Source organism: Callionymus lyra, chromosome 1 (genome assembly GCF_982586985.1).
Source record: "Callionymus lyra chromosome 1, fCalLyr1.hap1.1, whole genome shotgun sequence".
Lineage (NCBI taxonomy): Eukaryota > Metazoa > Chordata > Actinopteri > Syngnathiformes > Callionymidae > Callionymus > Callionymus lyra.
The window spans coordinates 12519633-12540981 of NC_141818.1; the positions used below are offsets into that span (position 1 = coordinate 12519633).

Sequence of the window (21349 nt, forward strand, 5' to 3'; positions counted from 1 at the left end):
ATTGTAAATCTTGCCTAAGATAATATATGCCATAATTGTGTTTGTTTGTTTTGTCACGTCAACTGAGTTGTTTGTGCCACTCTGTTGTTCCAAGTCATTATGATTAACTTATTATGATTTAAATAATTGTAATTTATTAATTCATTATTATTTTTGAAATATTTTAAGCTGTTTAATTTGATCAAGTTATTGTTTTTAACTATATACTGCAGGAAAACTGTGTCGTATGACCAACAACTGCTAAAATGCTAACTAGTTGGTTGTTTTTTGTCAAATCATATTCACATGTTTACTAGTGTGAAGTCGGGTTATGTTTTTATTACAGTATTTTTGGTTTAAAAGTTTTTAAAAACTTGAATTTATGGGCTTAAATAGAATTGTATTATGTGAAGTAGCTGATGCTAATGCTACTATTGCTTCACGATTATTAGCAAAATCTATGCTAACGTATTCACATGGTAAACCCTAGACAAATAAGTCTGTAAGGACTAAAGATGTGTTTTCAATATTCTGTCTCACTTAAATGATACTTATATACTGACTGCAGGGAGATTTAAATCATTTAAAAGTCTTGAAAGTGCTTGAAATATGTGTGTTTGCACGAAGACTTTTGATTGTTTTTAAACTGAGTTTGTTGTTTTCAGGACGAAGAAGCTGATCGTGGATGTGGTTCGTATTCAGCCAGGAGAGACTTTGAATGAGATCCTGGAGGCTCCTGCTTCGCCTCGTCAGGTAGGGTTTAGTTTGAGAGTCATTGTTGCGTCGTTACGACCGGCTCTGGTCTTCAGGAGACGGAACACAACAAGATTGTGGCTCGGAGGGCGGTCCAGGACGCACAAACACCCGAAGGTCTGAAGAGCAGCCCGGCAGTCCTGGAGGACAGTCAGCTTCCCATCGAGCAGAAGAAGAGGAAGATCCAGAGGAACCTGAGGAACCTGGAGCAGGCCTGCCTCGTCTCTGCCGACAACAAATACCAGGACATCATCAATGACGTCTCCAAGGTCGGTCATTTTCCGACAGTGGAAGTGAATCCCGAGCTCAAGGTTATTGTTCCCCATCGCAGGATATTCGTTACCAGCGTCGCTACCGGCAGAGGAGGAAGGCGGAGCTTGTGAAGCTGCAGCAGACGCTGACGGCGCTCAACTCCAAGACGTCTTTCTTCCAGGAGCAGATGAACTATTACGACACCTACATCAAAACCTGCCTGGACAACCTCAACAGGAAGTGAGTTGGACTGTATGGCTGAGAATAACGTTTACGTTCAACATTGACACAGTTTTGTTCACATGTAGTCGAGGCTTGTGTCTGTCATGTAATCAGTTATAACTGTTTTGCTATATAACCTCTACAGGGTTCTGTCTCCAAACGTCTCCTGATCCCATTACAGCAAAGCCTTTCCAGTAGTTATCAGACACAATGTATTGTTACTATTACAATTACTCCACAAATCACCATAGTATTACTCCATGTGTCACTGTAATATTACTCCACAAATCACCATAGTATTAATCCATAAGTCACCGTAGTATTACTCCACAAATCACCATAGTATTACTTCATAAGTCACCGTAGTATTACTCCACAAATCACCATAGTATTACTCCATTAGTCACTGTAGTATTACTCCACAAGTCACTTTAGTATTACTCCATGAGTCACTGTAGTATTACTCCACAAATCACCATTGTATTACTCCATACATCACTGTAGTATTACTCCACAAATCACCATAGTATTACTCCATGAGTCACTGTAGTATTACTCCACAAATCACTGTAGTATTACTCCACAAATCACCATAGTATTACTTCATAAGTCACCGTAGTATTACTCCACAAATCACCATAGTATTACTCCATTAGTCACTGTAGTATTACTCCGCAAGTCACTTTAGTATTACTCCATACATCACTGTAGTATTACTCCACAAATCACCATAGTATTACTTCATAAGTCACCGTAATATTACTCCACAAGTCACTTTAGTATTACTCCATGAGTCACTGTAGTATTACTCCACAAATCACCATAGTATTACTCCATACATCACTGTAGTATTACTCCACAAATCACTGTAGTATTACTCCATACATCACTGTATTATTACTCCACAAATCAACATAGTATTACTTCATAAGTCACCATAGTATTACTCCATTAGTCACTGTAGTATTACTCCACAAATCACCATAGTATTACTCCATAAGTCACCATAGTTCTACTCCACAAATCACCATAGTATTACTCCATAAGTCACCATAGTATTACTCCACAAATCACCATAGTATTACTCCATAAGTCACCGTAGTATTACTCCACAAATTACCATAGTATTAATCCATAAGTCACTGTAGTATTGCTCCACAAATCACCATAGTATTACTCCATAAGTTACCGTAGTATTGCTTCATGAGTCACTTTGGTTTTACTCGACTCAAACGTATGAATGTATTTGTCATATATCTTGACAGTCTTTCAAGGGTTGCTGTCAAAGTTTCAAAACTTTATTGACACCACAGTCTCCGATCTGAGTCCCACATCACATGACCAAAACACGGTCGACGGCAGCTCTACGTCACGCCAAGAGTTGACTTCTCATGTTTCTCTCTCTCACCAGGAACTCTCGTCGATCCATCAAGGTGGACAGCAAAGGAGAAGGAAAAGGCTCTAAGAAGACGAAGCCACAGTCGCTGAAGTACACGGCAGCTCGGCTGCACGAGAAGGGAGTCGTCCTGGAGATCGAGGGTCTTCAGACCAACCAGTGAGTTCAGAAGGTTTCCTCTCCATTCAAACCAGCATTTTTTTTCAAATGTTCCTTCTTTTCCAGGTTCAAAAACGTCATGTTCGACATCGCGCCCACAGAGGAAGTCGGGGATTTTGAGGTCAAGGCCAAATTCATGGGCGTGGAGATGGAGAAGGTTCAGCTTCACTTCCAGGTGAGTCGAGTCCACGCCTCACGTCACGGACCAGTGGGTCACGTGTGCTCCGTGTGTGCAGGACCTGCTGCAGATGCAGTACGAGGGCGTCGCCGTCATGAAGATGTTCGACAAAGCCAAGGTCAACGTGAACCTGCTCGTCTTCCTCCTGAACAAGAAGTTCTACGGGAAATAAATGCGTTTGTGTGCAAGTGTGCGTGAAGATGTCGGTGCCTTCAGAACCACATGCGTCTGTGTGTCGTAATTTAAACACTGGATCAACCGTTTTCCTCTGATTGTAAATGCGATATTTTTAATTGTCAGAGAAACACACTATCGTTGAAGGGGTTTTAGGGAGTTTCACAGGGTCACCCGGGGTCAGTGCCTTTTAATGAACTTGTCTGAGATGCTCTTTTAATTAAAAACATGGATATATTTTAATGTGGATTTGAAAATGATTTATAATCTGACATCCAGCATAAATAAATATTGTACATGAAGAAATAAGTGTCTCCAGTTCTGTTTCGCTTTCATTATCGAATGTGCATCAAACAAACCTTTCCACAATTAAAATGATTTTTTTTATTATTAATAATTTAATAAATTATATATATATTTACATTTTTTTACACAAACCTTCCCACCCTCAAAATTAATTTCTGTTTTTTTTATTTAATACATTTTCAATTTGGCAGAAGTTATGAATCAAATTCGTTCTCACTAAAATAGCCAATAATTTACTGGTCGATTCCTTTGTTCCAAAAATGTTTTTCTCAGATGGAAATCATTGGAGGGAAAACATTTTAGTCAAAATCCACATTGTGGATTGCAGTTGATGGAGGTTTTTGATAAATTAAACTGCATTTTAAGGGTTTGCAGCTTCAACAGGTTGTTTTAAAACCAATATTTACAGAATCATTACAAAAGTATATTTGTCGGTCGATTAAAATCCCTTTTTTCATTTTAATTATTTCTGTTTTTATTAATTTCAGCTAAATACAGCCTATTAATGTTAATGTTCAAGAATATTTCAGTTTTTTTGTTTTTGTCTGTTACTATTTCAACTCTAAACAAAGATAGGGAAAGTATTTTGATCTAGGATTTCTTTTTTCTTTCTTACCAAAAAAAAAAAGGAAAATTATCCGTCTAAAACTATCGTGAGAGTTTTGCTAACTATATAAACTGTATAAAATGTTAATACACATATTTGTTCAGTTGTTAGATAAATATGCTATAAACATTTTCCCTTCCTTTGTCGACCCTCCCCTCAACAGTCACAGTACAAAAATGTGGCCCCATGGGAAATTGAATAGTCTAACTATGGACTAGAACATGCCACCTACTGGGGAGACGCTGCCATTGCAGGGAAAAGAGGACTAAAAGTAGCCAAATAATAATATGTATATGTATATATAATGTATTCTAAAGTATCAATCTTTGCAACAAAGAATTATGGGAAGCAGTAATCGGGACCTACTTAATAAATGGTTGCTATAGTTCCATAACTTAAGAGAGATTCAAGTTTGTTCAAATGTAGACAAAATAAAAATAAAAATCCAGATCAAGATCATCTAGAAACTGAAGCTCCAGGAAAACATGTTGATTCATGTTTCCTGCGTATCCTCGGGAGGAGAGGGAGCAGCGAGTGGGAGGCAGGAAACCGGTGATAACATTGATGTCACATTTCCGACTCCGCAGACGCACATTTGTTTTCCACTGGAGAACATTCCTCGGTGTGATCGGACCTCATGGATCTCACGCTAGTGTTGCTGCTGATGTTCTCCATCAGCTCCAGCTCAGCTCATCAAAATGGTAACTTGCTTTCTCTTTGTTTTTTAATACTTTTCAGCTGCAGTTGATAGGAAAATGTAACCTGAAAAAAACAAACATCTGGTTCCTGATGTACTAAGGGGTTTTACGCACAAAAAAAGTGCTTAGCAACCTTCCACGTCAAAGTCGGTATGTATCAACACATTTAGTAGAAGATCTACGAACGTCTTAGTACATGAGGCCCCTGGATTTGGTAAAAACCTCTTTGGTATCCAGGTACTTTGAAGCCCTGGTACATGATACATATGGAATTTGACGTAAAAGTTGCCTAAGCACGTTTTTTGTGCATAAAATCCCTTAGTATATGAGGCCCCTGTTTTTTTAAAGTAACATTGAGTTGGATCAGACCTAAACCAGATTGTTCTCACGATTACTAGTTGCATTACTAGTTCTTTAAATGAACCGACATAATACAATATGGGTTAGTAGCGTAAAGAACATGAGGTAATAAGTCACTTTAAAAACAACAGAAACTTCTACTTCTGTTAATGATTTGTTTTATGACCAATAATCCGAGCCACGACAAGTAACAAGTGGTCCTCGACAAATCTATACATCGTGGACATTTTGAGAAAAGTCTTTTTAGTCTAAGGCTAAAGAATTTCCAGGGTTGGAACTAAAACGGTCAAAACAGGAGACCCTTCCGGTCGCTCCAACACGCCGTCACTTCCTGTCAATACTTCGTTTTGTGGAGAAAAATGGTCAATGCAGAGTGTCACGGGTCGTTTATTCGGCGCTTCAAGTCAAACAAAATAGCTTTACGATTGATCGGGCACACTTTCTCCCGGCGTCTTTACAGGTCAATAGTCCCGGACTGTAGAAACATCGCTATATTTAAGGCAAATTTGCAGGCAGGGAGGTCGTCCCTTTCCGGCCAAAAGGTTCCTTCATGTTGCCTGTGTCACCGACCACCCGCTGAGAAAACATCCTAACTTGCCCGCTTGCAATTTATCATTCAAATGTTTTCGGGTGGGGGCTCCCCCCCCCCCTCCTGGATGTGTCCCGCTTCGTTCTTTGATCCACGACCCAAGGTATTGAAAAGGACAGACAAACAGACGTTTTAAATAACCGGTGTCATGTTTCTAATTCTGTTTCAAGCGTGTCTTGAAACAGTGTAAATCAGTCTGAGTGAAATGTTGATTGTGAATGTGTATTCAAACATTTAAGCTCTTAGATGAAGCGAGTAATTTATACTTTATAATTTGATTATCTTTTAGCATTAATTTAAGTATGGCGTATACGTATAGTGTATCATAATTTTTAATCTAACAGAACTTATTTTTGACCTTTTTTTTTTTATTAAGATCCAGTGATGAAGATCATATTGAATATATAAATATATATTATTTATTATTCAACTCTGGTGGTTTATTTCATGAGGACAATCCGTTTTTTTGGGTCAAAGTTATCCAGATCCTACTGAAAAGTTCTGAGCAAGGTCATGGGTAAACTAGGATTGGATCACACGATCCTTCCCTTCTTTTCCCTTTTAAACAACCCATTTTAAGGATTCAAAATTCCCTTTGAACAACTGGCCCTATATGTCTATTGGGAGTATATTGCATACTAGGGTCGAACATGTAGTTCTACAGCTAGTTTCCTAAGGACAGGTCGATGAAGAAGGTCAACCAATGTTGTCAGTGTGAAGTCATAACGTAAAGTTTTAAAGACTTTTGTTGTGTTCTCAAGGCTCTAGGATGGACCCCAAAACGTTCTCTGGTCGGACTGTGGAGGACCCATCGGACTACCTGGACCTGTCCCTCCTTGACGAGGACGTAGGGTCCGGATCTGTTGTCCCGCAGCGGCCGGTGAAGAACCACCACCACGGTGCCCGGAAAAGCCTCTTAGTCTCGGAGGAGGCCAAGCGTTTCCTTCAGGGTCGCCTGGCGACCGTCTTTGTCCCGACCCTGTATACGCTGGTCTTCGTCGTCAGCGTGCCCCTCAACGCCGTCGCCGTGGTGATGTTCGTGCGCCACATCCGACCCAAGAAGCCGGCGGTGATCTACATGCTGAACCTGGCCTGTGCCGACCTGCTCTTCGGCCTGCTGCTCCCCTTCAAGGTGGCGTACCACTTCCAGGGCAACCACTGGATCTACGGCGCGCCCCTGTGCCGGGTCGTCACCGCCGCCTTCTACTGCAACATGTACTGCTCGGTCCTGCTCATGGCCTGCATTGGCGTGGACCGCCTCCTGGCCGTGGTGTACCCCATCCACTCCCTGACCTGGCGCAGCCCCCGGGCGGCCTCGGGCGCGTGCCTGGCAATGTGGCTGCTGGCCCTGGTGGGGGCGGCGCCCCTGCTGGTCTCGGAGCAGACCGCCTACCTGCCGGAGCTGGGCATCACCACCTGCCACGACGTCCAGGACGCCGCCAACCTCCTGACCTTCTATCGGTTCTTCTTCCCCGTCTACGCCGGCGTCTTCTTCTTCGTGCCTCTCGTCGTCACCGCCTACTGCTACGTACGCGTCGTCAGAGTCCTGGCCGCCACCAACGTCCAGAACCGGGCCCGGAAGAGACGCGCCGTGGTGATGGCCGTGATGGTCCTCCTGGTGTTCGTGGTCTGCTTCACCCCTACCAACGTCATCCTGATGGTCCACTACGTCCAGCCCGGCGACGGGACCTACCGGGCGTACCTGCTCTCCCTGTGCGCGGGGAGCGTGGGCTGCTGTCTGGACCCGGTCCTGTACTACTTCGGCTCCTCCCAGTGCCAGAAGCAGGTCGCGGCTCTGCTCAAGGGTCGACCCGTCGGGTCTAAACTGAGCAGCACTCGCAGCTCCCGCAGCAGCAGGAAGACGCTCAGCAGCATGACGGGAACAACTCAGACGGCCAGCGCGGGGTTTGTGAAAATGTACCGCCAACTGGCCCCATGAGGAATTACACCCAAGAGTTCTGAACCAGCAAAACTGTTAATGGATTGATGAGACCAGATGGCGATTTCTAAGCCCACAAGATATACCTGAACTCTCACCCTGAATCATGAAGGAAACAAAACCATCCAGAAACAAAAATAGGTCGTAAATATACCATAAAAACACGTTTATTTTACAGGAAATAAATGTGCCATCCGACTGAATATGACATTTTTCAGATATTTACTTACATTGAAAATGATTTAACTTGCATTTCTTACATTTATTTATTTACAATTTTCAATTTTACACTTAGTTCATTCTTACATTGAGATTAACAGGAGGTGAACATTTTGAATTAAAAGTCTGGTTTTGATGCTAAAACAAATCACTCTAGATATTCAAATATAAAGTCTGATGTCACACATTTACTTCAATAATATTTTACTTTAATTTTCCAATTTATTTTTGAAAAATCTGAAATTTAGGACTCATAAAGAAATCTCACTTGATGTTGTTGTTTTTAAGGAAAAAAAAAAATTCGTATTCATAAAAACTAATTCGAGGACCTTAAGAATATTCTTTAAAACTTTCCAATCTGTGACCAAAAATGTTAATCTTTTGTTTAAAATTTCCATTAGAAAGAAAGAAAACCTCACTGATTTTTAAGAAACACAAATAGAATTTAAGCTTGTAAAATATGTTAAATGTGTCAGTAGTTTCTCTTGTCGGGGCTTCAATACAAGAGTAATACAATAAATATTTTAATTTTCAAAGAACTTTCCCTTTAAACAAAACATTCCGAGACATATTAACAAACACGTTGCAACACAAGAGAGAAAACAGCTTTTATAGAAATATGCTTGCAGTGATTTATTTGGTTAAGACTTTACTCTACAATATCCATCACTTCCTTCTACACAACATTCTTTCTTTCTCTTTACTCAGTGTTCTCCGTGTGGTCAGCGCACAGATCTGAAATATGAAGAAAACATTTTATCATACAAACATGCACCGACACCAGGTTCTACTTCATGGTGCTGCGCCCTCTAATCTAACCCAGTTTTGCTATTGGTTAGAAGGTTTCTCACCGTTCGTAGAACCTGGATTGTATTAGATAATCCAGGGGTTTTAGTCGGTAAAATTGTCATTAAAAGTAATTTGTAAATAATAATAATAAAAATGGTTAGTTATTTTATTTATTTTACGTTTAATTAGCCCACATGTCAATATATGCAGTTACAAAAGGGACTTATTTAAAAGAAATACACGATATATATGCACTTGTACAGGAGTTGTTTTTTTCATTTGTATAAATGTACTGTTTTATGAGAAATAAAGACATATTTGTTTCATTATATCTCTAAATATATTTTGTCTTTTTATCTGCTTTGAGAAAATGTATTCAAAGAGAGGAAAGATATTAAAGATACAATTTCTAAAAGTGAACAAAGGATTTTCAACTGAATCTGAGGGCGCCATCTAGTGGAGAGTCACGCACATTTTTTCAAAGTTCTTATGTAAGATGGAGGACTGACCGATGTTGTCATCGACGCTGTGAACGTTCTCCGGGAAGTTCAGACAAGCGACTTGTTTCTTGAACGTCTCAAAATCCTGCGTCTCCATTTTCCCGCTCCGAGCTGATGAATAATGACACGTTTATAAATTAAGTTATAGTTAAAGTTATAGTTTTAGTTAAGTTAAGTTAAGAGTTTGAAGCAGCAGAACTCACTGAACTGCAGGACGTATCTTCCCACGACGTCTCCGTTACGAAACGTGTCCGTCCACAAGAGGCAGTCGTCGCACGTGCGGACGATCCGTCCTTTGTGTTCCGAGAGGTTTTCTGCGCGTGGAAAAGTCTCTGATGATTCAAACGTTCAAAAGCGACTGACTTTTTTTTCCCCATCACTCACTTCTGAAGGTCACGGCGTCACTGGACACTGTTGCGTTCACTTCTCCGAACACACAGCGGTTACTGTGGGAAAAGTATGATCTATATCAGTGACGTCAGAATATTGGAGGGTTGAATTGAATTTATTTGCCCGAATTTTATTGAAATATATTTTTCAACCATTTAACATTTCTTTTAAATAATTTTAATTAAAAAATTCCATGTTGAAAATTTGATTTAACCTTTGTGTTACCTCTGGGTCAAGGTGACCCGGTATCCAGAAAAACATATGCAGTGGTGGAGGTCGTTCACCTTGACCCAGAGACAACACAAGGGATACCACAAACACATTTTTAATAGGGTCACCGGGTCAACCTTGACCCTGATATGAGACAAGAGGAGTAAAAACATTATAATAAGTAAATAATGTCTTAATTCCATAATTTTAAAAGTATAATTTTCTATTTTTTTTTCAATTGCAAGTCTTTTAAATTCAATAGAACATTTTTCATATAATAATCCGACCAGATTTAGAAGTATATTATTAAAATAATATTTTCTATTTAGATTTACATTTTTTTATTGTTCATAGTATAACAAAAATCATAATAAAAAATAGTTTAAAAAAAACAACAACTTTTCAATAAACAAATTATCGAATTCAATTATGCAATAAAAACAAATTCAACCTTTCAATGAATAAATGATACGATTCAATGATTAATTCAATGTTTAAAAGAAAATCACAGTTTTAACATTTTAAATTTTCAATTCAAGCATCAAATAAAGTGACGGCATTGATGTACTTTTACGTTTGAACACACAACTAAATGTCTGTTATGGACTCACAAGCAGCGATCGCCCCAACGCAGCGCCACCGTCTGGCCGTCCGAGGTCGGAGACAAGTGGATCCAGGAGTTCTTCAGCGACTCCAGGGCCTTGTGGTACGGCTCGGGGGCGCCGGCTCCATAGACGTAGACCCACTTCCCAAAGACCTGCAGGTACAGAAAATAAATCTTGTGAAATATTTTGTTCACTGTTTGATATGAAAGCAACGTTTTTTTCTCAACTATAATAAGAAAATCCGAGTCTCTTATCGGATTTTCTTTGAGTAAACTGGTCATGTGACTCATTTGGATCATTGCTTTTCACAGACTTGCATTCTTTATATTTAGTTAAATTCACTGCATGGAGTCTTTCAACTGCAATATCAAAACATCTTAAAAACCTCTTCAGGAAAGTAAAAAAAGTGATATTGAAGTTCCTGCAAAGACTCGTATAGAAGTGTATCAGTGTCATCGCTGTATTTAATGGTTGAATTCATTATTTAACATGTTATTATTATTATTATTATTATTATTATTATTATTATTATATTAACATGCTTTTATTGAAATTTTGTTATTCTTTTGGAATAATTAAATATTTTTATATTGAAAAGTTAAATTCGTTGTTAAATAATTAAATAAAAAATTTGAATTCAAAAACGTATTTTTTTTTACTCATAGAGTTTGAGATTCCTATTTATATAATTCAAAAGTAAATTTAATTTTAATATTTTTCATTTAAAGCTTTTAAAATTTGATACAAAAACTTGTATTCAGCCAATCCTACAACACGAAGACAGATCACTTGACCTATGATTGCGCTGATATACTTCTATAGACTCATGGAATGTTTTTCGATTAAATAAAATGCTAAATAAAATAATTTGATGATATAAATTATATTTATTCTTCAAAGCAAACTCATATATTGATTTGATCGTGTGACTCCCATTCCATACTCAATATTTAAAATAATTAAAGGTAGATGAAGGACATCTAATCTGAGATCACGCCTCACCTGTTTGGGGTCCTCGGGTACGAAGGGTCGGACCAGATCCTCACAGTCGGGAGCAGCAGCTCCGGTGAGAGCGACGAGGGCGAGCAGGAAGACCACGACTGAACCGCTCGTCATGTTTGCAGGAGTGTGAAAAAAAAAAAGAATCCCTCGAACTTTGATACACTTTCTCCCGCTGAGTGTATAAAGTGATGAGGAGGAGGAGGAGGAGGAGGAGGAGGAGTGAGGGATCATGGGGAGGGTTCAAGGGTCGTCGCTCTGGCTCAAGACGACGTCAGGAACAACCAGAAAAACATTGTCACGGTAAAGAGAGACACTAGGACGGGCATCAGAACCACCGTAGGATAAAACAACAGGACAATTGACTGTTTTCTTTTAGAGGCTTCATGAAAGTATAAAGATCTAAGTTTTTGTTTTGACGTCGTTGATGAGAAAGTAGACAAATCCAAGTTGCCAAGAAATCCAAAACTGAAACATCAAAACCAAAGATTTTTAGCAGTCAGAACATAAAAGCAACAGGATGAACTTCTCAACATTGAGGTTTCACTAATATTAATATTCAATTGAAGCAAGACCTTGAGGTAAAAGAAAACCTGGCAGAGAAGTTTCATGAAGCTTCGGTCAAATAACCAGAAGGATTCCTTTCTGTGACGAGGAATAAAAATACAACAATATCTTGGGTTTTAACCTGGTGATGGTTCCTCCACTGACCAATAGGTCACCAGTTCTAGTCAAAATGCAGAAAATCTCAAAATCCCAATAAAGAATTTATCCTGAATTCGACATTTGAAATATGAATTTTCAAAACACTTCTACGATATCTCGATAGTTTTTTTTTTGAAGAAGTGTCAATATCTACAACAATCAAACTGCATTTAAAATTTGTATTTGTTCAAGTCACAAGACCGGTTCATGCAGATGAAACCAAGATATTCTTCATATTCTACTGCCATGTTGGACAATAAACAAGAAGGTTTTTTGACTTCATGTCTTCACTTCGAGAATCATGTGAGATGATATTTCACGCCAAGTACAAGTAGTCCTGCTCAAAATAACCTTTAATGGAAACACATTTAAAGAGCATTTGAGTCAAAATCGTTTTAAACTTTACTTTGAATAGGAAAAACTACTGTTTTCTCAAATAAAGTACAATTTTTCTTCATAAAATCGAACCTACTACATTAACTATCATGACTATCATCACTGATAATCTTACACAGTATTTCAACACAAAACGGATGGATGTAAACACTGTAATGTTTAAAATCTAAAAATGGCTAACTGATGCTAGTGTTAACTTTTTGGCCAGGAGCTAATGCTAATGCTAATCAGAAAGTTCTGCCGCAACTCGACTTGTTTATCTACACTTAAATAAATGTATTTAAAAGCTTTTTTTTTTACAAAGGTTGCCCGGGTACTTTTTTAACTCTGGTTACACCATTCTTCGATCCACTTCAACGGACATAAAAGCCTGTTTTCAACATCAACGCTCAACCAGAACGTTCCCAGATGGAATTGCCAAATCCTCCTCCCGTGAACCTTTTTCTTTTTTTTATTCGCCGGACAATCAGTGAATCCCCCGGTGGGCGGACAGACATCGAAGCCGAAGACCTCCAGGATTTACGGTCCTTCAGTCGCAGTGAATTGAACCTTTTTTCTCTCTGGAAATAAAGGTTGCCACCACAGCGAGGAGGTCCGGCTCGAACCATCTGGCAACGGTTCCTCATCTCGCAACAGTTCCCAGCGACTACTTTTGTTCCTGTTCTTGGCAACAACAGATGGTGACGCTTTGAATGTTGAGTCTTTGAATGGATAAAAATCAATCGAACCAAACACAAATCCAGTTTTATTCACCTGGTTTTATCTAGATTTCATTTTGTCAGTTCGCTCTTAGGGTTAAAGATGGTTTTAGTTTTCTTCTAAAAAAAACACTTAAAATACTAAGATATCAACATGACGACTAGAGTTTAAAGGATCTATTCTGATGGTTTCTTGGCGTCTTCTTCCGCCTCCGTCTTCTCCTCCGCCTTCTCTCGGGTGTCGGGACACAGATCTGGGACGACACATGAAATATTCAGGATCCTTTCAGTTTCTTCTAAGATCTAATGAAAAAAAAACGGGGACCGACCTGTGTTCAGGAAGTGGAACTCTGGGAGGAACTTGAGGCACTTGGCCTGCTTCTTGAAGGTCTCCAGGTGAGCCTCGTCTAGTTTCCCGGTCCGTGCTGCAGACGACGACGACAATAGCGTGAGATAAGAACGTTTCAAAAAAAAAAAAAGATTAAATGAAGGAGAATCTTACTGAAGATGAAAAGGTATCGGCCCTTGGACTTGTTGTCGGGCAGCAGCGTGGTGTCTTCGGACATCAGGCAGTCGGGGCAGCTCTCGTAGTATTTACCCTCGTGGTAGGACGTGTGACCGTTGATGTTGACTGAAGCAGACATTTTTTTAATTTAACACAAGGCTTTAAAGAAATAAAGCCTTTAATGTAAAAATCATCGCCCTCCGAGTTACATCGCGGTCGGCATGGAAACGTGTTGCAAGACTCTATTAATGATGGGATGTCACGGTCAAATGGGTTTGAAGTGCATGTACACTGAACTCGGACGCCCACACGTCAACTCACCGAAATGAAAAAGTTATATACCGTCTAGGAAAATGGACTTTTAATGTACCTTTAATTTTTTTATGAAAAGATCTGGTCAAGGTTTAGTTTTATTTCTTCAGTGTAAACAGTGTGAACTTCATTTTAGCATGGTTTTAGTTATTTATTATTATTATAATTTTTTTTTTTTTAGATGGTTTCCATTGAAATCTTAATTTTTTTCTAGTCATTTATTACATGTTGCTTTTTTTATTTTACTGTTTTTATTTTTAACCCTTGTCCACTGGGTCACCCTGACCCAGAGATAACACAAGGGTTAAATAAATGCTACTTAAATTCTAATTAAAATGACATTTTGAGTAAGTATCGTGAAGACAAAAATGGTAACCGTATAAAATCGGAAAAATTGACAAATGTCAGTAAATAATTTAAAATAATGACATATTGAAATACTAATAAATATGCAGAAGAAAAGTGATAAAAACACAAACCCCAATGCTAACCGTGCCAATAGTTAAAGATGTGATGCAACATGAGTTCAGTGTGTGTTACTCTAGCTTTTTAAAAAAAACAATCAAAAAGAAGAGTTGGAATTTTACTTGACAATTAAAAAATATATATTTTTAAAAAGGGGTTCTGAAAGGGGATTCTAATTCTGATACTTTGAGTAGCAAAGAGGCCAAAACTAGATCAAAGTGTCTCGAGAAGAAGAAAGTCAAACCTACATGTGGTGTGTGTGGTCAACCCAGTGATGGTGCCGTTAGCAAACCCCTGCAGACAAGATCCATTCCTGCGGCAGGAGAAAATAAAAAGAGCATCAGTCCAGGTCACGACGGTCGTTCTCACTCACACACGGAGGCTCACAGGCGGTCGGCCCAGTAGATGGACAGAACTCCACTGTCGGACGAGGCCGACAGTTCCACCCAGGAGCTGCTCACCGACACCAGGTCCGTCTTCAGGTCCTCCTCGTCGTACGAGCCCACGTGCAAGACCCACTTGCCGAAGATCTGGGGATTTAAAAAGTTACTTTCCGTCACATATTGATCTGGTTGTTTCATTAAAAACTATAATATTTTGTAACTTAAACGTCTGTAACTCATTTATAAATATTAAAATAAAACATTTTCCTATTATTATTATTACCTGAAAATAGAAATATTAACGTCAGGAGACTTTAAATTTTAGATTTCAAATATTATTCCCAAATTTTTACATTTAAATTATTTTAAAAACATTACCCTTTTTAATGTATTTTTAAAATAATTTAAATATAAAGGACTGAAGGGATTTTATCTAATACATTTATGAAATATGTTACTATTTGTACGTACAAAATAAAAAATAAAAATAAAAAATCAAAACAGTACACTTTTTTAAACTTGAACGATTCTCCAGTTTATAGCAAAAATATTACCAATTATACTTTAAATAAAACTTTCACCAGGTACTATAGTTCGAGAAAACAATTCAACTAATTCAATTTACAAGGCTTTTTAATTAAAAAATAGATATATTTATATTAATAAAAAAATACAAAAATACAAAAAAAACATAAAACGAACAAGGAATATTATATGTTCAAGTAACATAAAATTTAAACTAACAAAACTTTTTAACTTCATTTTTAAGAGCCTTTAAAGAACATTAAAAATGTTCCTCCCATTTTTAAACGTCTAAAAATGAAGGTAATTTTTTTTTTAAACACAAACAGTAATGGCCGTTTAAGAGATTATTTTTGTATTTATAAATACAATAATAATAAATAACACCAATGAAAATAACAAGTTGATTTTGAGGGTGGTACTCACAGGACTGTGGCTGTCCAGTACCAGAGGCTTGACGAGCTCCTGACAGTCCAGGTCGGACCCGGACACCAGCGAGCAAAGAGCCAGCAGAGCGACGACCAGCTGAGCAGCCATGACTGGAGCCAGCGGGGAGCAGCAGTGGAGTCAGAGACAGAGACCCTCACACTCTTGTAACACAGTGGGCAGACTCACACACACACACTACACACACACACACACACATCTCCTGACCAGTCTGCAGGGGCCTGTTGATCCACTTACATAAGCGCCAGCTGGCAGAACGTGAATACCCCCCCCATCCACTTTTTCTTCTTCCTCACAAACACCCTTTTCTAGCACATTGTGTGAATCCTTGACAAAGCTGCTCCAGACCCACTCGAACAAAAATGGCCTCATTATTGTGCGACAAGAGCTGTTTGTGTGTCTAATATTGATCCACGCCAGACGTGAAGTGGACTTTAAAGTGTTGCACAAGATACAAACAAAAGCAAATATATATAAAAAAACATTTCTGTGGACCCTGAACGCATCGTTCATTTAGATCTGAAATAAGCTTATACAGTTAATAACATTTCCTCAGGGGCCACATTTTACACCATGGCTGTTGTTAGGGTCCATCAAGCAAAAAATAACGGAGTCTTATTAATAAAATAAAGCTAAATATACAATTTTTATTTTACTGCATGTTACTTATCAAACATGCAATATGTTATAAAAAACAATTTTCCTCAAATCCATTTGGGCAATAAATACGAACAAAATGCCAAAACATGAATAAATAGTTAGTTTCTACATGAACTTTGACCTCCTAGTGGCCACATTAATACATGTACTGTCATAAAGAACCACCAGGTGACGCTGCAGTGAAGGGAAGAGAAGCTTTATACCAGCATATTCATACTTCTCTGTATATGTACAAAAACATAATACAAGAATAAAAAAGAGAGGAAAAAAAAAAACACGACACAAATGGAGTCTCAAAAAAAAAGAAAAAAAAAAGGCCACAAAATAAAATTCAATTTACAGATGCATCTCCTCCACTTATGGCTTCATTAAAAAAGAAACTGTGTACATCCTCTTGCCGTCAGTCCGTCTTTCCTGGAGCTCTACGTTAAATAATAACAGCATATCAAATACACACACGACACGGGGGGCTACGTTTTGTGAGCTGTACAGTGGAAAGAGGGATGTCTTCTGTACAAGATGGCCGACCTTCCGACGCGTTCGAGCTTCTGGTACCAACTGAGATCACAGTTTATCCGGGGTGATGCATGAAAGTCACTCTTTGATCCCTTTGTTTTCTCCTTTTTTTTGTTTTTACGATGTTCAAACGTTGAAATAAACGTCAACAGAAACATGTAGCTTGGATTGAGACATTTCCTGATCCCGCATTTTTAATACTCACTACTGGTCCATCCTCAGAATTTAAAGTCCCTTTAGTGACTCAAACGGGTTCAGACCAACAGGTCGAGCGACTTAAATAATACAAAATGTTCTTCTTTTTTTTTTCAATATAAAAAGCCTGATTGGTCTCCAGGAACAGGCTAGCTAACATGACAACGAGTCAACTTTAAGACTAGAAATAGTGGTTTAGTTTTACAGTTTAGTACCAAACATCCATTACACGTAAAACTCTGTTGCTCAGGAAAATCCTCAGGGAGTTTCCGCTGTCAAATTTAGGAGGAGGTTGATCATGTTGGGACGTCGGATAATGTCAGATGTCAAAGGAAACCAGGGTCCAGTCTGGACGAGAGATGGAAGAGTCAAATGTTCCTTATGACATCACTTCCTGTCCTCAAGTTGTTCACAGAAGCCGCTGAAATCGGCCGCCGCTTCACACGCTCATCGTCATGTTCGGAGAATACTGCGGAGACACGCCACGTAAGCAAACGTTATTAAACGTTATTAAACCTTATTAAACCTTAGCTAGCATTAGCAAGCATTAGCAGGCGTTATCAAACGTAAGCAAACGCTAGCAACAATATTTAATCTTTGAAAACCTTAGCAAGCGCTAGCAAATGTTAGCAAACCTTAGCGAATCTTTGAGAACCTTAGCAAATGTTAGTAAATGTTTGCAAGCGTTAGCACACGTTTTTAAACCTGAGCATGAGTAAGCAAATGTTAGCAAGCTTTAGCAAACGTTAGAAAACGCTAGCAAGCATTGGCAAATGTAAGAAAACGTTAGAAAACGTTAGCAAGTGTTAGCAAGCATTAGAAAACACAAGTAAACGTTACAAAACGCTAGCAAGTGTTAGCAAACGTTAGAAAACGCTAGCAAGTATTGGCAAGCATTAGCAAACGTTATTGAATCTTAGCAAGCTATAATAAATGTAAGCAAACGTTATTAAACCTTAGCAAGCTATAGTAAATGTAAGCAAACTTTATTAAACCTTAGCAAGCATTAGCAAGCGTTATTAAACCTTAGCAAGCTTAAGCAAACACACGTTCAGAGACCGACTTACACTTTCATTCTGGAACGGGTTCAGGAAGTTCCCGCCCATTTCTCCGTCCTCCCTCGGGGTCCCCGGCTGGTTGCTCATACTCAAGTTACCGGGAGAGTTCTGTGGAGATAAATCCACACTCATGAGGACGATCGATATCATGATGGAGTGTTGTTCGCTGAGCTCACACTGACCGTCTCTCTCACCTTGGGCAGACTGTCCATGTCCCCGGAGCCTGGAAACAAAAGTTTGTCATTTAAACCGGAGTTTGTCTGTAAGAAGACATTTTTACTAAGAATATAGAATTAGCAATGAACATATGAATTATTTAAGAATCAAAATGTGCATTTTTTTCCAAACTAAAATAGAAAAATATACACATTGTTGATTTCATAGAATGACCCAGATCACACCTAAAAAACAGCGAAGCGCTAACGCTAACTTCTTCACCTATTGATCCGTTCATGTGATGAGGCTCCATTCCCGCCATTCCGCCCAGCGGCCCGTCTCCTCCTGAGCCCAGCGGGAACTAAGGGGAGGAAATCAGAGTGAATAATAATTCTTTAAAAAAATATATGTAGCAAGAGAGAGGTTGTTACGTTTGGTCGACTTCCGCCCGGAGGGACTGTGTTTATCATTGTGTACATGTTGTCACCAGAGTTGGTTGAATCTGGAGGATTAAAAAATTACAGATTTAAAACATCTTTAATTCATCGTTTTAAACTTCTGACTGGACCAGAACTCACCTGCTGGACTGGGCATTATCGGAGTCCCAGGCGGACCTCCACCCCCCGGAGGACCCTACGAAGAACATAAAATGATCTTGAATCTCGAGATGGAAGAAATCGTGCCGAGGTCAAAAGAGGTCAAAGTACTCACCACGTAGCTGCCCGGTGATGCTGAAGAGTACGGAGTCTGGAGAAAACAAAAAGCTAAGAAACTAACAATAGAAACAATCTCAATTTTGAAAAACATGTCCTGAAAGATTAATGTGGAATACAAGTTGAAAGTCTAGAATGTCCTCTCGGGTTCGAAGACTTACAGAATTGGAGTTCGGGTTGGGCCAGGGTCGACCCCCACCAGGTCCCCTACGACACACAAGGACTTTTGTTAGATTCATAGAGTCATAGAGAGAGGTTTAGTCACATTTTGAATCAGGAATATCGACTGTGGCCCCTCAATGAAGTTAGCAGAGGTGTGGCCGACACTTGGCACTTTGTTGGATACGAAACATCGCTTAATCTCAAGGTCATACATCCCACTGACGAAAAAATTCGATGGATATTTTCATTTTCCTCACACAGAATCCGGCCTGCCAGGTAATTTGACATGGCCCGTTGGATTGGTTGGCTCAATAAGTAGTTCTCTTTGACTTATGAATACATAAGGGTTTGAGTTAAGTTAAGTTACAGACAATTATACAGAAAATTCCGATACAATTAAAATCGATATTTTAAGAAAAAGAACAAGATGGGACTGTTTGCTGACGGACAACAAACACAGATATATTTAGGGTGGTTAAGCCTCCCAAATGTAAAGTACAATATAATAATCAGTCAAATAGTTTTGTAAAATAGGTTTTATTCAGCATAAAACATGGACTACTTACACAGAAAAAACACCAAACCACTCAAATTGTTACCAAAACGCTTTTTAGGGGTTGGGGTTGAGACCCCCGTTCTAAATGATCTGAACGTGCAAGACTCACATGTTCATGCCCGGCATCCCAGGACCAACCAGAGCGTTGAGTGGCGGCCTCATTCCTCCGCCGTAGTTCTGGAGGAAGAACAAAAAATAAAAATAAAAGTTAGCTTCACTTTAGCATCAATGTAGAATAAAGACAGAGTATACCTGGAGGGGCACCATGCCTCTCGGGGGGGTCATCCTCTGCATGGGACCGCCCATATTTGGATGTCCTGCAAGGAAAGGGTTCACCAGGAAACAGAAGTTTAATTTTATTATTGTTGTAAACGACTGATTTTCTATCTATTACAAGAAAGCAAAAAATGATCTTCACCGTTAAGGGAGAATTTAAGTTAAAAAAAAGACGTTTCTATCCATAAAGAATTAAACTGAGCGACTGATTCAACTTGCTTGGGACCCAGAGATGCTATTGATGAACTAAAACTCTCTTTTAAACATATATTTTCTTCGGTATTGTTTTGATTGTTTAGGCAGTTTGTGACCCTGGTCTAGAAAAGCACTCAACAAATATTACTTACTTACTTGTAATTCTGGTTTTATTCACCACATTTGTGTTCATAATTACAGTGTAATAATAAGAAACGTATTCCTGAATTACTGTCGATTATGAAGCCGACCAAATTAAGTGTTTTCAGTCCAGGTATTCTCACCTTGTTGTCTCGTGGGGTCCATTCCACTGGGTAACATGGGCTGACTCCCCCCGAGCCCCTGTGGACGACCAGACACGTGTGTACTTGTGTGTACTTGTGTGTACTTGCACAGCATGTGTGTGTGTCTGTTACCTGGTTGGGTAGTCTGAGTGTGGGTCTGGGTCCACCCGGGTACCGAGGTGACATGAAGGGCTGCGAAGACGTGCACGAAAAGTGTGTTACGCGGATGACGCTGCAGCTTCTTTCCTGCAGTTTCACATTTGGCCACCAGGGGGCACTGAAACACTGGCTATGATCGTGTTGCGTTTAGAGGCCTCAAGGTTACTGTTAGTTCAGAACCGTTAATTGTAGTTTTGTGTAGTCCGAGGTGCAAAGACTACTAAAACCTACTCCACTGAAAAATATATATTACTTTAATTAAATGTGTGGCGAAATATACATAAATGTTTCTGGTCGATGACACCTTTCACGTATCGCTAATGACCTTTGACCCACTTTTATAGGATAGGTATACGTAACGCTTGCAGGTTTGCGTACCTGAAAGAAGCCCGGCGGTACCGGCCCCACCGGCATCCCATCTCCTGGTGGAAGGTTCCCAAGTACTGGACTGGGAGCTGCAGCTGCGCTCTGAAACACAAGATATATAAATACATTATTATTCTTTATGAAGAGGAATTCACAAGAAAGTACACTGTAAATGTCATGTCTCACTGACATACAACAGTTCTTTACATCCTTCTTAAGAGCTCCTCTGATCCAGGGTGTTCCCCAAGGCTCTGTTCTAGGTCCATTGCTCTTTAATGTCGACATTGGCTGCATCT

At 39.2% G+C, this 21349-nt stretch overlaps 5 protein-coding genes across 6 annotated transcripts in view; 2 read left to right on the forward strand and 3 right to left on the reverse strand.

Moving 5' to 3' along the window:
• Positions 1 to 3422, forward strand: part of iqgap2 (IQ motif containing GTPase activating protein 2) — a 28254-nt gene extending 24832 nt beyond the window's left edge. The window contains exons 33-38 of the mRNA XM_087794267.1: positions 645 to 732; positions 789 to 1001; positions 1064 to 1224; positions 2618 to 2761; positions 2828 to 2936; positions 2998 to 3422. Of these exons, the coding sequence (XP_087650393.1) occupies positions 645 to 732; positions 789 to 1001; positions 1064 to 1224; positions 2618 to 2761; positions 2828 to 2936; positions 2998 to 3111 (829 nt within the window). The 3' untranslated portion in view covers positions 3112 to 3422. The remainder of the gene's footprint in view (positions 1 to 644; positions 733 to 788; positions 1002 to 1063; positions 1225 to 2617; positions 2762 to 2827; positions 2937 to 2997) is intronic.
• A 1170-nt stretch (positions 3423 to 4592) lies between these two features.
• f2r (coagulation factor II (thrombin) receptor) lies at positions 4593 to 8951 on the forward strand. The gene is made up of 2 exons (XM_087794294.1): positions 4593 to 4727; positions 6435 to 8951. The coding sequence occupies exons 1-2, from the start codon at positions 4664 to 4666 to the stop codon at positions 7610 to 7612; spliced, it is 1242 nt and encodes a 413-aa protein (XP_087650420.1). The 5' UTR covers positions 4593 to 4663; the 3' UTR covers positions 7613 to 8951.
• Positions 8426 to 11456, reverse strand: LOC148088083 (uncharacterized). Its single transcript, XM_087794306.1, has 6 exons — positions 11328 to 11456; positions 10332 to 10477; positions 9505 to 9566; positions 9324 to 9434; positions 9130 to 9231; positions 8426 to 8566 (listed from the first exon to the last, which is right to left on the reverse strand). The coding sequence occupies exons 1-6, from the start codon at positions 11439 to 11441 to the stop codon at positions 8532 to 8534; spliced, it is 570 nt and encodes a 189-aa protein (XP_087650432.1). The 5' UTR covers positions 11442 to 11456; the 3' UTR covers positions 8426 to 8531.
• A 1697-nt stretch (positions 11457 to 13153) lies between these two features.
• Positions 13154 to 15883, reverse strand: LOC148088084 (uncharacterized). Its single transcript, XM_087801920.1, has 6 exons — positions 15737 to 15883; positions 14793 to 14935; positions 14654 to 14718; positions 13626 to 13754; positions 13453 to 13548; positions 13154 to 13377 (listed from the first exon to the last, which is right to left on the reverse strand). The coding sequence occupies exons 1-6, from the start codon at positions 15845 to 15847 to the stop codon at positions 13301 to 13303; spliced, it is 621 nt and encodes a 206-aa protein (XP_087658046.1). The 5' UTR covers positions 15848 to 15883; the 3' UTR covers positions 13154 to 13300.
• Positions 15884 to 16597: 714 nt separating this feature from the next.
• ssbp2a (single stranded DNA binding protein 2a) overlaps positions 16598 to 21349 on the reverse strand; it is a 53750-nt gene continuing 48998 nt past the window's right edge. The window contains exons 5-17 of one of the 2 annotated variants that reach the window (XM_087801940.1): positions 21066 to 21155; positions 20661 to 20720; positions 20529 to 20586; positions 20026 to 20090; positions 19883 to 19950; positions 19217 to 19262; positions 19054 to 19089; positions 18921 to 18975; positions 18774 to 18844; positions 18625 to 18703; positions 18381 to 18409; positions 18196 to 18294; positions 16598 to 17597 (exon numbers count right to left, since the gene is read on the reverse strand). In XM_087801940.1, coding sequence (XP_087658066.1) covers positions 17568 to 17597; positions 18196 to 18294; positions 18381 to 18409; positions 18625 to 18703; positions 18774 to 18844; positions 18921 to 18975; positions 19054 to 19089; positions 19217 to 19262; positions 19883 to 19950; positions 20026 to 20090; positions 20529 to 20586; positions 20661 to 20720; positions 21066 to 21155 — 786 coding nt within the window. In that variant the 3' untranslated portion in view covers positions 16598 to 17567. Of the gene's footprint in view, positions 17598 to 18195; positions 18295 to 18368; positions 18410 to 18624; positions 18704 to 18773; positions 18845 to 18920; positions 18976 to 19053; positions 19090 to 19216; positions 19263 to 19882; positions 19951 to 20025; positions 20091 to 20528; positions 20587 to 20660; positions 20721 to 21065; positions 21156 to 21349 lie in introns of both variants that reach the window. The other variant, XM_087801931.1, reaches the window with a different exon arrangement.